General features: G+C 41.9%; 1 protein-coding gene across 7 annotated transcripts in view; it reads right to left on the bottom strand.

Moving 5' to 3' along the window:
- Positions 1–13,041, bottom strand: part of LOC100733451 (AFG3-like protein 1) — a 32,618-nt gene extending 19,577 nt beyond the window's left edge. For 2 of the 7 annotated variants that reach the window (XM_003461211.4, XM_063247878.1), the window contains exons 1-5: positions 12,753–12,928; positions 7,688–7,775; positions 6,863–6,931; positions 6,300–6,394; positions 5,288–5,437 (exon numbers count right to left, since the gene is read on the bottom strand). In XM_003461211.4, coding sequence (XP_003461259.3) covers positions 5,288–5,437; positions 6,300–6,394; positions 6,863–6,931; positions 7,688–7,775; positions 12,753–12,890 — 540 coding nt within the window. In that variant the 5' untranslated portion in view covers positions 12,891–12,928. Of the gene's footprint in view, positions 1–5,287; positions 5,438–6,299; positions 6,395–6,862; positions 6,932–7,687; positions 7,776–12,752 lie in introns of all 7 variants that reach the window. The other 5 variants (XM_063247880.1, XM_063247881.1, XM_063247877.1 and 2 more) reach the window with 4 other exon arrangements.
- Positions 13,042–16,067: the final 3,026 nt, after the last annotated feature.

Below are 16,067 nucleotides of genomic sequence, written 5' to 3'. Positions count from 1 at the left end.
CACTCAGCTAAGCAGAGTTCTAAATTTGGTACATCTGAGCACCAGTCAAGCATTCTAGGTTGGCTTAAAAACTCAAAACGGTTACAGACAAGTTTTATACTGGTGGTCCAGCAAAGATAAATACACAGCTGATTCAGAAATACTTTTTCCATCTAGCTATAGGTTCAAGAAAATGGTGCCAACAAGGATAAACATGTAGCCCTAAAGGCTCATGAACTGCCATCACCACTGGACACAGCAATACAGAAGATGCCCGCTGAAAACAAATGTATAAAAAGATTTTTTTTTTGGTCTTTTTTAAGACAGGGTCTCACCATGCAGTTTGTCTTAGTTACTTTTTACTCCTCGCTGAGACAAAATACCTGAAGCCCAAAGTTGGGAAAGAAAGGTTTATTTCTTACAGTTTTTGGAGGTTTCAGTCCAAACTCAGTTGGCTCCAAGGCAGGCAGGCATGGCTGGGCCGCAGTTCATGCGGCACCAACAGCAAACTGGAACCAGTAAAGAGCAAGACACACTTCTTCCTACCATTACATCACATCCTGGCTCCACCCCTAGGTGGGAGTAGCACTAACACCATCAATCCAAGCATTAGACGATGAACCAATCACAAATGCACAATGCAAACTCATGAGGCCTGGGGGCCACAGACATAAAACACGACATTCCACCTCTGGCCCCCAGGACTCATGTACATCCTTTATACAAAAGACATTTAGTCCACCTCCAAGAGTTGCCAAAGTCCTAAGTTTCAGCATTGCTGAACAGTCCAAGTCCCAAGTCTCCTCCAAGATCTATGGAAAACTTAACTGTAACCCCCTATACAAATGAAACAAGGTTAAACAATTCTGAAATGCAAAGGCACAAGATAAACATTACCATTCCAAAAGTCATAAACAGGGGAATATAAAGCATTGGAAACAAAGCAAGTCCAAATCCAGCAGGATGAACATTAAGTCCTAGAGTTCCATGCTCATTATCTGAAGCAATCTGGTTGCAAGCTCCAAAAAGCTTGGGTGATTCCACCCCCATGGTACTTCCAGGGATATAAGCTCCCGCAGCTTCTCTCTTAAATCCTCTCTGCTTGCTTTTTGCAGCTTTCCCTGGATCATTCACTTCTGGCTTTTTTAAACTTTTGGGGTCTCCACTGCACCTTTGGCTTCACCTTTACATCTTCACAAATTGCCTTCTCAGGGCACACTGCTTGGCCTGCCAGGCCCTTTGCAATCGAGGTGGAAGCCGTCTTACCCTCAGAATTCGTGCATTTTCCTTGCACCTAAAATCAGCACCTTGTGGATGCCGCCAAGGTCTGCTGCCAGCTGTAGTAGTAGCCAGGCTTTTCTCTCTCTTGGCTGTAGGGGTCAGTTGCCTGGATCACAGGGCTCTGCTTGTCTGATTGTGAGAAAAAGCTTCTCTACAATGCCACCATTTTGGAACCTCATGTGGCCTCTGTCGCCATTCTGGAGCATGGTGCTCTGCAGCCTTCTCCTCTGAACAAACTCTTTCACCTTTGCCATGAGGTTGCAAAGAGTGGGGACCCACTTCTTGGGATACCCCGGGGCCATCTTTCTTATCTCTGTTTCCCATCAACAATCAAAATCTCAACTCTGTCTTTAAAATCCACAGCCTTCCTAGAATTTTCCTTCTGGCCAAACTCACAGCATTGTAAATTATTCTGCTGGGCTCTTTGCTCTTGATCTGAAACATAAAGCTGGCTGGGGGGCTGGCAAGCAGGCAGTAATGAGTTCGATCCCTGGTACCGATAAAAAGAAAAAAGACACACACAAAAAAAACATAAAGCTGGCTGAAAGCCCCCAATAATAGCCATGCCACAGCCTCAATGTTCGATTGCTTTTTAATTTCTTTTTCAAGATTAATCAGTCCATTGCCCTTTGTCTCAGTCTTAGGCAAAGTCTCTGGGCAGGAGCAACGTGCAGACAAACTTTCTGTCAAGCCGTAACACACATCATGTGGAGTCCAACAACCAATGCAGTCCTTCTTCCCAGCAGAAACCTCCCAAGCCTGGTCTTTACCATCAGGCTATCAGCCTTCTGGTCTCCTGAGCTCTGACCAGAATCTCCTCTACAGAACAGCCTAAGCTGCTCCAGCTCTATGCATCCAGGTGACATGTCCGAACCTTTCCAAACTCTGTCCACAAGCCATTTCCAAAGCCTCTTCAAAAACATGGCCAGGTATAGTCACAGCAAATGACCCCACTCTCCATACCAAATTCTTAGTTACTTTTTACTCCTCGCTGAGACAAAATACCTGAAGCCCAAAGTTGGGAAAGGAAAGGTTTATTTCTTAGTTTTTGGAGGTTTCAGTCCAAACTCAGTTGGCTCCAAGGCAGGCAGGCATGGCTGGGCCGCAGTTCATGCAGCACCAACAGCAAACTGGAACCAGCAAAGAGCAAGACACACCTTCTTCCTGCCATTATATCACATCCTGGCTCCACCCCTAGGTGGGAGTAGCACTAACACCATCAATCCAAGCATTAGACAATGAACCAATTACAAATGCACAATGCAAACTCATGAGGCCTGGGGGCCACAGACATAAACCATGACACAGTTCAGGCTGGTCTTGAACTTGCAATGATCGGCCTGCTTCACTATACCAAGTGGTGGGATTACAGGTGTGCACCACCATGCCCACTTTAGAAAAAGATTTTGAGGGTAGAATGACAATATTGTTCCTCCTGCTCATCACAGATTTTTTTTTTTTTTTTTTTTTTTTTTTTTGGTAAAACAGTGTCTCCTTAAGCAGTTTAGTCTGGCCTTGCAGTCACTACACAGACTAGGTTGGCCTCAAACTCAAAGACATCCTCTTGTCTCAGCCTCTGAAGTGTTGGGATTATAGGCCTGCACCACCACATCCAGTCCTCATCTCAGAATCTTGCTTTTTTGTTTGTCAGTATAGGAAATTAAACCCAGGGGTGCCCCACCATTACCCTACATCTCCAGCCTTTTAAAACTTGTTTACTTTTTTTGTTTGTCTGTTTGTTTTTGTTTTTTGTCTTTTTCGTTTTTATGGGTACCAGGGATCAAACTCACGACTGCCTGCTTGCAAGGCAGGCGCTTATGCTGCTGAGCTAAGTCCCCAGCCCCTAAAACTTGTTTACTTTTTTTACAGTCTTTATAAATAACCCAGGCAAGAACTGAACTTGCAGTCTTAATGCCTCAGCCTCCCTCAATGCTGGAATTATAGGCATGCATCACCATATCCAACTATCACAAAATTTGTGTGTATGAGTGTGTGTATGTTCTCACTATGCAGTACAGGCTGGCCTTGAACTCACTTTGTAACCCAAGCTGTTCTCAAACTTGCAAAGATCCTCCTGCCTCAGCCTCTGAAGTGCTGGCTACGTGCTGGGATTACAGGCATGCACCACCACAGGCTCGGCTTCATAAAACCCTAAACCACTATAATAATACAATTTCTCTCAAAAAGTAATGAAGTCTGCAGGGTGTGGTGATGTATGCCTGTAACCCTAACACTAGAACTATTCAACTGGAGACCATACTTCCAAGTGAAATAAACCAGACTCCCATGTGTAAACATCACATTGTCTCCCTTGTTTGAGAAGCTTAAAGAGGAAGATTGAAAACATACAATGAATATTGTAAAACAGGAAGAAACTGTTCAAAAAGAAAGAGAAACTGGAATGGGTAAAAAGAAAAAAGAGAAAAGAAAAGAAAAAAAAAAATATATATATATATACACACACACACAGAAAATAGTTAAGATAGTTATATTACTAATTTCCCTTGGTTTATTGAAAAGAAAGGTTTGTGCCAATATTGGACAATTAAATGCCTGTATCTTGTAAACTTTGTAACTTTCTTAAAGGTAACAATACATAATGTATTAACCAATATTATTCTATTATCTTGTTTTGAAATTTTTTTCCTCTTAAAAAAAAAATCCTAGGGCCAGGGATTTAGCTCAGCGTAAATGCCTGCCTGGTGAGCGTGAGGTCACAAGTTTGATCCCTAGTACCAAAGGAAAAAAAATTCCTAGCACTGGAGAATCACTGTGAATTCGAGGCCAGTCTGGACTACATAGTGAGCTCAAGGCTAACCTGTGATACATCGTGAGACCTTGTTTCAAAAACATAAAGAAGTTTGGGCTGGGGATTTAGCTCCTTGGGGTAAGTGCCTGCCTGGCAAGCACCAAGTCATGAGTTTGATCACTGGTACCAAAGAAAGAAAGAAGTTAATGAAGCCTAAGGATTGTGATTAATGTGTGTTCATCACTGCAGAACCTTCCATAGGCACACCATCAGCATTCCAGCACTGGAAAAGACGTCAGGGAAGCTCTGGAATCTGTTCCAAATTCATGTCCTAGAAGGCATCCTGAACCCACCACCTCTATCTCCTCTCCTCCTGTCTGTGCCTGCAGGTGGCAGACCCACAAAAGGCAAGGGCTATGGCAGCTCTGCCTTCACTACTGTAAGGAAAGTTGCCAAGAGTGTCCCTATGGATAATCATGGGCTCAGTAGTCAGATAAAAAGCCTTGTTCACAAACCCTGGAGGGAAATGAGATTTCCCCACAGACTTCATCACAAAGAAGTGTAGTTCTAATACCCCATCACTTAGCACAGACCCTTCTGAGGGCACCTGAGAGGTAAAGCATTTCCTTACCAGTTTACACTGATGCCTGAGCAGTCTTCACCCAGCCTCAGCAGGCTGATGAATAAGCATGCCTCTCATGAAGGGAAAGAGGACTGCCCATGCCATGCATTTCTCTATACAAAGCCCTAGCCCCATTGTGCATGCTTGCAACCCCAGCACTTGAGAGATTAAGGGAAGACAATCATGAGATCAAGGTCAGCCTGGGTCACATAGCACATTTGAGGCCAGCCTGGATTATATGACACAGATCTGCCTCAAAAAGAAAGAAAAACAAAACCCCAGACTCCTGGTCAATAATGGCCAGCAGGGGCCAGCTCACAGTATAGGAATCAGACATGAGAATGAAATTCAACAGTCATGGGACAACCAACCAAGTTTTAGAACATAGGTTTTAAAAAACAGTCAACGCAATGATATTAAAGCAGCCTCTACCCAGCCAGAAAGTGTGCCTAACACTTTCTGCTACGGTGGTCCCTAGAGAAAAACTGCCTCTGGGCTCTGTCCTAAAGTGGGGCTACTCAAAACATCCACTATACAGAAAACTCACTCCCAGCCCAGCCTGGAGTTCATATCCTCTTTTGCATTGTGCGGGCCTGCAGGAACCCACAACAAAGGGCCTCCTTACTTCCTGTTAGACACACTGTGAGTTCCCTTACCAGACCTCTGGCCAGGTAATACTGCACAAAGTGCTTCCAGGTGATTTCTTTTCCAGGATCTCGAAAATAGAAATAGAAAACTCCCACAGCAACGCCTGTCCCCAAAATGGCCAGGTTTCGGAAATCCTTGTCATTCCAGGGAAACTGTCCCTGTAAAAGAAAACATAACATTTTCCATGTGAGGAGTTTCTTTTTGCTTCTGCAGTGCTGGAGACCCAACCTGCAAGTTACACTCTCAGTCCTTCAGTGGTGTATGAAAACATAATGTCTCTTTTCAGACATTATTAAAGTAGTCCAAACCATCCCCTCACAAACTACACAAAGATGTATGAAGCAGAATTGTTCCTCTCAGGAGAAAAATCTTTACACAGGAACAAGCACACATCGCACCTGCAACTCACAAGTCAGCAGATGAGCAACAGAAACCACAAAAAGATCTGCTCTGGAGCCATTATGTAGGTTCTCTTTTATTGAGGTGTTTAAAAATTTGAACAGCAATACAACTTAAGTTAATTTCTTAGACTCTTTGAAGTAATTTGTGAGCTCTGACCTAAGCATGCAGAGATTGCTATGGCTTGAGTAAGTGATGTGTCCCCCTGTAAAACTCATGATGGAGCTTTACCCCAAGGTGATAATAAGCTGGGGGGAGGGGGGTCCTTGGGAAATGAGTGCCCCATGCTCAGGAATGGGATTAGTGTCCTTGTTAAAGGGCTTGAAGGAAAAAATTCAACCTTCCACTATGTGAGGACACACCACTGTTCCTTCTGGAGGAAGCAGCTCTCAAATGCCATCAATGATACCTTGAAAGCAAAGTTCTCACCAGACACAAGACTTATTGGCATCTTGGCCTTATACTTTCCACCTGTGTAACTGTGAGCACACAGCATACGATATTTTGTCATAGCAGCAAGAATGGACTAAGACAAAGATCATAGAGCACCAGCTCTACAGGCACTACATCCTTTGGTGAAGTGACAAGATGTCTGGGCCCAGTCCTGAGATGCTCACAAACCTTCTGTATCCATTTCCACCACGAAAAATCATCCCCTTTTCCTCCTCTCTTGCTTCCACCTCCTCCAGCCCCAGCATTCTTTGGTTTACCAGTTTCTAAGAAAAAACAAAGTCAATTATGAGACAAGGTAAAAATTTGTATAAGTTTTAAGGACAAAATTTGAGTCTTCATAGAAGTGTTCCATTTGTAGCAAGGAATGTTACCACAGCTCCTGATATGCTTGTATGTACTTCTTCCCATCTCATACTCATGGGTACCCAAGAGACTCTTCAGAGAAGAAATATCTCACAAATACAGATTTCTATTCCAAAACCCAATTCACATCACCAAACTGTGACTTGGTTTAAAAGACGAATCACTGAGGCTTAGATCCAAAGAAACTAAGAAGGCACACAAAGATGTAACCAAAGGCAAAGAACAAAGTGACTAGGAAGCAAAAGTCGGCATCCACAAACAAGCACCAGGAAGGGAAGATCAACCTCACACACACAGGCCCACCTGCCTAGGAAGATTAACCCCAAAATTCGTGAGAACATCAAAAATATTCAGATGTAAAGCTTTACCCTTTCTCAGAGCTGTTGATTTTTTTGAATCTGTGTTTCTTCCACTCCTCTCAAAAAATTTCTCAAATCCTTAGGTATAAAATGAACAGGCGTTAGAGACAAAAAAAAAGAAAATCTTACTCAAAAGCAACAATTCATCACTGAAGAGGAATAAAAAAAAAAAAAGCATCAAGTCAGAAAGATGAAAAGTCAGTTATCTTTTCTTTCTTCTTGACACACTCAGTAAGCAGTCCTAGGTCTCAACCCTAGATAAGGGGCTGAGAAGTACCTTTTACAATGTGGAGACACAGGTCTCCAGCTGGTTCTGTGAGCACTATCCCTACACACATGGGCCCCTGGCCATGTTGACAGGCTTCAAACAGACAATTATTCTCCAAACTAACTTCAGTCTGCACATCATCTCTGTTTTACTTTCTAAATATGAGCCTTGGCTAGTCCTTAGAATCAGATATGCAGAAATAAAGATTTGCTCATCTATTTTCCAAAAAGATTCACCAGGCAACTTTCTTCTGAAAATGCTTATTTTTGCCAGGCTCAGTGATACATCAAACTGGTAAAAACAAGGAGAAAGTCCTATCATTGAGCTGGGGATTTAGCTCAGTGCCATAAGCACCTGCCTGGGAATCAGGAGGTCATGAGTTTGATCCCTGTACCAAAAAAAAAGAAAGTGCTATAGTTTAGCACAACAGGGAAACTAGAAAAGGAAGGAGGGGGCATCCTGGATGTCACGTGCCTTGTCCACTGTTAATCACTATGGGAAACACTCTCCAAGGAAGCTACACACCTCATGCTGCTAATGACAAAAGAGAGAAAGAAAACAGGTACCTTTGGGTGGCTTTGAACACAGCCTTTGGGAAAATGATATTGGTCTTCCCTGCAAAGCCAGCTGCTGAAAGTGGACTCCCTGGAGGCACTGAAGTGGGAGAAAGGATCAGTTGATGAGCAATATAAGCAGTATTTTCTCACAATGGTCACAAGTTGAAAGCGACAGGATGTGGGCTAAGGAATATACTAGCTGCTGTTATTTATCTACTTAAGTATCTCATTAAAATATGATTCAAAAAACTGGGAACAGTGGCACATGCCAGTAATTATATCACTCAGGAGATTGAGGCAGTGGACTGCCACAAGTTTGAGGCCAACCTGGCCTACAAAGTGAGTTCAAGACCAGCCTGAACCACATAGTAAAACCCTGCCTCAAAAAAGATCAAAAATAAGTAAGATTCAGAATAAACAAGAACTAAATTCACTGCACAAATGCATGAAGAATTTTAACAGCAGCCAACAGCAAGCCAAAAACAAAACCCACCTAAAAGTTAACCATTTCAGGGCCAGGGATTTTAGTTCAGCAGCATAAGCACCTACCTGGCAAGGGCACAGTCCTGCATTCAATCTCCAGTACCAAAAAACAAAAACAAAAAACTAACCATTTCTTGCTTGAGGTCCTAACTCTAACTCAAACCCAAAATACTACTTTCAAAACCAAACATGGCTCTAAAACTTAATGTAATTAAAATACTGAGGGCTGGGATGCAGCTCAGTGTTAGAGCACTTGCCTAGCACACACAAAGCCAAGTTGAATACCCAGCACCACAAAATCAAACACTGAAAGATACTGTGATTTACATTTGATCAGGCAAGAAGTTTATGCCTTTGTCAAACCAAGAAAACAATTTTCCAGATCGCTCCTGTATTTCTTCAGTCCTCAAAGAGGAAAGCACCATTTTTTGGTTTGTTTGTTTGGGTTTTTGTTTGTTTGTTGAGACAGAATCTCACTAAGTAGTTCAGGCTGGCCTTGAACTCATGATGTAGCCTAGGCTGGCCTCACTTCTAACTAACCCTTCTGCCTCCGTCTCCAAAGGACTGGGATTACAGGTGTGTGCCACCATGTCCAGTAAAAATATCATCTTTTTACCATAAACAGCTAACTCTACTTACCACATGACTAAGGATATAACTAAAGACAATTATAATTTTTCACTATTTAGAGTCAAAACCCATTATAATCAAATCTACAATAAAATGGCAACATCTTCCTTTTTTTTTTTTTGTCTTTTTCATTTTTATCAGTACCGGGGATCAAACTCACGACCATCTGCTTGCAAGGCAGGTGCTTATGCCACTGAGCTAAATCCCCAGCCCCAACATCTTCCTTAAAAATCTAAGTAATGGGGCTGGGGATTTAGCTCAGCAGCATAAGTGCCTGCCTTGCAAGCAGGCAGTCGTGAGTTTGATCCCTGGTACCGATAAAAAGGAAAAAGACAAAAAAAAAATTTAAGTAATTTCAATAATCCAATAGTAACTGTATCAGCAAAATCCCAACATAACCAAAAAATTTAGATTATCTCCAATATTTTACTATGATAAAACTAGACCTGTTATTTCAGCTTGTCAATATTAAGGATATCAACAGTAAGTGCTCTGTAGGCTACTGTCTGAATACAAATCCACTTTCTAATTAGTAAACTGATAATTAAATTATTCTAATACCCCTATCAAAGGACACAATGGACTAAAATGTAAGATAAATCATAAGAAACACATTAAAATCAGGGAATGAGCTGGGTATGATGGTGCACATCTATAATTCCAGCACTTGGTAGGCAGAGACAGGAGGATAGTTGTGAGTTTGAGTCCACCTTAGGCTACACAGTAAATTCAAGGTCATCCCAAACTACATAGTGAGACCCTATCTTTTAAAAAAAAAAAAAAAAAAAAAAGGATGAATAAAAACGATTTTTTTAAAAAGAGATGAGTCAGGTGTGGTGGCATATGACTATAATCCCAGCACTTAGGAAGCTGAGGCAAGAAGATCACAGTGAATTTGAGGCCAGCCTGAAGTACATATCAAAACACTGTCTCAAAAAACTAAGCCAGGCATGGTGTTGTACACCTGTTATTCCAGCACAGGGAGGCAGAGGCAGTAGGATCACTGCACGTTCAAGCCAGCCTAGATAACATATTCAAGGCTAGCCTGAACTACATACCAAGATCTTGTCTCAAAAAAAAAAAAAAAAAAAAAAACTAAATAAACAAATAGAATTAGTGGAATCCAAGTTAGCTCACAAATGAAATGCTGGCACCAATGGTGATGATAGCACATCACCAAACACTGCAAGATGAACAAGGACTTGTGAACTGTGAATGAATCTACCTGTTGCAACTTGTTATCCCAGATGAACAAGGACTTGTGAACTGTGAATGAATCTACCTGTTGCAACTTGTTATCCCAGTATCCATAGGACAGGATCTGAGCAAACCCTTATAACCCAAATAGCTGAATGATCCCTGGATCCCTGCTTTCAATCTCTAGTACGACAAAATAAATAAAGGCACTAAGGTGCATAACAGTTGAGTGATCCAAAAGACACCTGTGCTATTTATAAACCAGTTCACATTGCCAGGGATATAATTCAGTGGCATAAGTGCTGCCCAGGCAAGTGCAAGGTCCTGAGTTCAATTCACATACCAAACAAATAAAAAGAGACATAAACAGTTCATATTAACTACACCAACATGTTAACAACCACAGTGGCCCTCCATGATGCTGAAATGCAATACGCACACAAACAAGACTCTGCTTCTTCCCATAATTCAGAAATACTAATGTACATTTTGAAAATAAAGAGAGAAGGTGAAATTTATTCCAAAGAACAGGAAACAAACTCATGGAATCTTTCTTTCTACCTCACTATGATCTGAAAATCATACCTTTTTCTCGGGTCAAAAATGCTACAAAAGGGTGTCATAGAAAAATTTAATGTGATGACTGGTGTGCAGGTGGTGATGAAGGAGTTGGGAGGGATGAAAAAGCTTGTTTGGCTTTTGTATTTTATTAGTATTCATGCCAAACCCATTTCTATTGCTCTCACTGTTAACAACATAAATGTGTTACACTAATCCAGGTAAGTAGTTTAAGCGGAGGAAATTTTATTTGCTAGTGCCCCTACAAATTGACCTATTTTATGGGGTGGGACAACAAAAAAGATTCGTTGACTTTGATTAAAATAAACTGCTAACTAGAAGGAGAAAAAATTTTGTCAATATGGGTCTGAAAAGACAAGTAGTAGTCAGGTGAGTTTTAGTATTAGGGCTACTCTGTCTCCAGAATGGCCAAACCCTTCTGTGCCATTCCCCCCACCCTGGAAATTTTTCTAGGACATCGCAGCCTCCTGAAAACCACTCCTGACCCTGGCTCTCCCTGGATCACTAGTGCAAATCTGCAGGAAGTGTCCCTGTCACTTTCTTTCACGATAGAAGAATGGCTGCTTTTGAATGGGGAGGAAAGAAGACATTTGTCTTACTATCTTTTTTGCCCCATCTCTAAAATGTATAAATATTTTGATTTAGTTCAATTTTTCATTTATTTAGACTTTAGCAACTCTCTTTTTGGATTGCTATCCAAAACATTACACTTCAAAAACCGTATCTGATTTAATATATAAACTGTTAACTTTATAGGAAGAGGTGAACCTGAATTTACACTTTCTAAAACCAGGGTGAACATGGTTAAAATTTTTCAGTATTGTTAAGCTATTATTTTAGTAGCTGCCCTAAAGCTGAAACAGCAAAAACTGTAAAAACCTTTCTCTCATCAAAAAAAAAAAAAAAAAAAAAAAAAAAACCTTTGCCTTTTCTACTTAGTCCAGATAGCCTGGATTAACAAAGCTAACAGTATTAAAATATGTGTATGAGGGTCTGGGGATTTAGCTCAGTGACATAAGCACCTGCCTTGCAAGCAGGCGGTCGTGAGTTCGATACCGATAAAAATGAAAAAGACAAAAAAAAAAATGTGTATGCGTGTTGTGTGTGGAAGAGTGAGTATCTGATTTATAAGAAGTCCTTACACAGTTCTTCCCGTTATTGTCAGTCTTCCTCGCGCACATATGAAGTGCCCTCTCATGAGTTTAAGACTGATATACTTTTATAAGACTGAATTTGCATCCCCATCTTTAGCTTAAAACATTGTCAGTCACTGTACTAGAACTGAATCCTAACATTTTTAGGCACAGATGGAAAACTGCTATTGGCTTTTTGAAAGTGGGGTGGGGGGACAGCTCACAGAAGCACGTAGGGTCTTACAAACCAAGTTGTCGATCTCAAGATTTCTGAATTGTCACAACTTACATGGTGTTGCGGTGGAACTAGTTAACACTTAAGAGCTTTTCGTATATAATTATTATTTACTATGGACTGATTAAATGCCTCAAAGCACTGTGTTCTTAAATTCTGAAAATTTTTAACTGCCTCATATTATATATCGTAGCTTAAATTTCTTCACTTCATTAAAGTATAAAAACTTCAAAAAATTCAATGTGATTGTTGTCCACTAGAAACTACAGCAATCTTAAAATATACAATAATCCATGCTTTTTCCTTTCTATAAATAAGGTTAAGGTAATACCTACCCACTGAGCTGCACCAAGACCTCAAACACTATTACCAAAACATTAGTTTTGAGTTCAACAAATGTTCGTTGAATAAAGAACACCGTAACAGTTTACAAAACTCTTTTTCATCCACTACCAAGTCTGGCTTTAAGAGCAACTCTGTCCGGTAAAGCCAAAGTGTGTTACTACCACTGGCCCCTGCAGGAACGCAGGGCTCGCAGTCGAAGACACAAACGCAAATCCCTGAACTCCCGGTACTGGAGAGCGATCGAGGAGAGACAGAGGGCTTAACTTCGGAGAAGAATATAATCAGGGGCCGCGGAGCGGTGAAAGGAACAATGCTGAGGACGCAAACTGCGCACAATTCTCACTGGACCCAGTCGAAAGCCGGGTCAGCCCACGGTGGCTTCGCTAACCCTCACCGCCGCGCAGACGCATGGCGTCACCTCTGCACCAAACGCAGCCCCGCCCAGAACCAGCAAGCAGAACTTCCTGCTCACCTGCTGGGCGGCCATCAGGACGCTCACACCGTCCCAGACTGTCTTGCGGTCTCCTGGACCACAACTGTAGCGCCACAGCACTGAAAGCCGCCCGACTACCGTCCGACGGCCTACCGCTGCCACCAGCCGACGCGACATCACCTGACCCCACGCCGTAGTGGCGCGCACGCGCAGCGCACACTTCCGGGTCACATGCGCCACGCCGGGCCGCTGCCTCGCGCGTGTGCAGTAGGCCAGCGTTGCAGACCGGGGCCCTCTCTCTAGGTGTCCACATTATCGCCTGTTCAAGCATCTGGACAGGAGCGTCGCCCTGAGCTGTCCACAAAGTTCCTAAGCGCCAAGAGAGATAAGCAACCCAGTTATACTTTTTTAAAATCTGGCATCGCTCATGACACCTGTCTCTGGGGTCCTCCGCGGGAAGAAGTCCACTAAAATGAATGCTTGCGTCCCACCCTGGACGCTTTTCTCAGCTGGATTCACAGGGGTACCTATTTGGTGCTACCTTAGCTGGGGAACACAGCTTGCTGCATGGTTCCCCTACGCGAAAGCGTTTTCGGTTGGTTAGTTGGCTTTTCTCCCAAGCCACAGCAGTCCATACCGGTTTTTTTATGTGCCCTTAGCTGTGTTGACCAGGGATTTGGATTCTGATCCCAAAGGAGCCCGCCCGCGAGTGAAGCACACGTCCTCCTACTTGAAGAGTGGTGCCGGGCAACCCATGATGCACTTGCCACAACTCAGGGGGCTTCCACATGTGCTTCTTCGCAGCCTCATTTTCTCCTTTCCAAGACTGCTGTGACAATACATGGCAGAAGCAGAAATGCCTAAGAAACGGGCCCAAAATACAACTGTTACTCCTAGTGCAAAAAGGGAGCTTTTGGAAAGCAATTATTACTCACATGAAATTAGAACTGTTGGTATATATATGTATTTTTTTTAAGATAATTATACTACTGATTTCTGTGAGTTCACTGAGAGGTTTGCATTGGTACTGTTCAGACAATTGAATGCAGATGTCTTGTACTCTGGGTAACTGATTTGGGGATGGCAATGCGCAATGTATGTACCATTGTTGTCCTCTGATTGTTGTGTTTGAAATTTTTTTCTTTTCGAAATAAAATGAATTTGAAAAAAAATTTAAATAGAAGTGTTGAGACGATTCGAAAAGAGTGAAAACTCAAATTCCAAAGGCTTTAGGCTTTGGTACCCCTACAGTGGCCGTATTACAATAAAATAATGCAAAAGGATGTCACAAATAGCCCTTTCCTGAACAGCCTCTCAGCTGAGGCACCACCCAAGTACCATAATAGAAAAAATGGAGCCATCATTGAGCATATGGCTTAAAGACCAGAGCCAGTGAAATGTGGCTCTTGAATGTCACCATCATTCAGGAGAAACTGTGGACCACATTGCAGTAGCTTCGTGCAAGCTCAAAGCAGCAATAATAAGAGCATGTAGAGGAAGATTTGGCCACAGTGTGTTCAGCCCCAGAATCTTTCACAAACACCAATGGGCAACTTCAAAAAAACGTAGTTCCCCTTGCCAAGAATGTGGGAGATGTAAAATTTAATGTGAACCATGCAGTCCCATAAAGATCTCAAATAAGGACCTGAAGCAGCTGGAATGGGAAAGGTAGCAGCAGAGGACAGTGGAGATGCTCCCCATGCCCTTCATCAGCTGATCACAGGAAAATTGTCCCTAACCTTGTCTCATAAGAGGCTGGCTTGCACATCCTTAGTAACCACCCTAAGGAGTGGAAACTGAAAGTGTCAGAACATCACTGATACAGTAAACTGCTTCAGGGAATTCTACAGTGAGAAGTGACACTTAGAACAACTATGGAAGGTTGTTTCTGTGTACGATGTAGCCAGAAGTTAACCTAGGTAAAGCTACAAACAGATAGCTGAACTGCAGCCAAGCTTCTGCTTCCAAGTGTTTAACCTGAAAATCTTGATGCTAGTATTTCTACTTTGACACTTAGAAATATCAAATTTTGTCATTAATTTTCTTTATTTTGAAATGAGTAAAACCAAATGAGACAAAACAGAATAATCAAAACAAAAGGATGGGGGGCTGGGGATTTAGCTCAACAGCATAAGCACTGCCTTGCAAGCAGGTGATCGTGAGTTCGATCCCCGGTACCGGAAAAAAGAAAAAAAAAAAAAAAAAGGATGAACATGATACATGACTTTTAAAAAAATACAAGGAGATCAATTATGGCTACCATAATGCTTCGTGTTGTCTTCAAAAGAATTGTCCATATTATCAGGCATAATAAAATCAAACAAAACAGTACAGAACAAAACCAATAAAAACAAAACAATGGAGACACTGTTGGACTTCAAAAGAAGAGAATAGTAAAACCACAATGAATATTGCAATGCATCTTTGTGGGAGACAACTCCAATGACTCCTTTGACTCCAAAACAATTACTGTGACTTTGATTATTTGGAGACTCATTTCCTTATACTGTTATGTAAAAGGCTGGCTAGAATATTTCCTTCTCTCTTCAATTGGCTCTAAGCATTGCAAATAATATGCAATAAGGTACTAATATGCAATATCTATAGCCAACAGACAGTCCTGTTTCCTTGCATACTGTTCTCCGTACAAAATATATACAGGATATGAGCATGTGCGAGATGTTAGAGCCAACAGCTCTGGGAATGTCAAAAGATAAGAGGCTATGACTCCCCAGGGCACAAGAGTTTGTATATCAGAAACCAAAGCAATAGCTCCCAAAAACAATTCCACTGCTCCCCTAATTGGAGTATGTAAATTGATCCTTCTGCATATCTTTTATCGCTGCAATTTACAGAAATGCCTTTCTCCCACCTGGCCAGCCAGTTCAAGTTACTCACGTAATTCCCGCCATCCTCACTGTCACTCATCCCTGCGCCACCCCTTCACAAGATGATAAATTCTGGGAAAGGCTGAGAATCAAGGCTTTTGCCCACATGTCCTTACGGGGATTGGACTTTGGACCCCTTAGCTGCCCTTAACTTGGAATATGTCTTAGTGTTTTTACTCTCGCCATGGGTTGCATTGGTGGTGGTAGATTGGAATTAACTTACTGGGATTCCAATAATGTCTCAATGGAATTACAAATATAACTTTTTGGATTGTGAGGAAAACTAGAAAGAGGATTACAATACTTGGATGACTGAACTCAGTATTTGGGCTTATTGTCTCCAAAGTAGTTGCCTATACCATCAGACATAATACTATCAAACAAAACAGAATAGAATAAAATCAGTCAAAACAAAACAATGAAAGCAATACAGGGCTTCAAATCAAGCTAATAGGAAATCAAAAAA

The sequence above is a fragment of the Cavia porcellus genome, unplaced genomic scaffold (genome assembly GCF_034190915.1).
Source record: "Cavia porcellus strain 051 isolate PalLab524CR breed Dunkin Hartley unplaced genomic scaffold, mCavPor4.1 scaffold_4, whole genome shotgun sequence".
NCBI classification, from domain to species: Eukaryota; Metazoa; Chordata; class Mammalia; order Rodentia; family Caviidae; genus Cavia; species Cavia porcellus.
The sequence above is the reverse complement of the archived record's forward strand: the minus strand, read 5'-3'. Positions and strand labels throughout refer to the sequence as shown.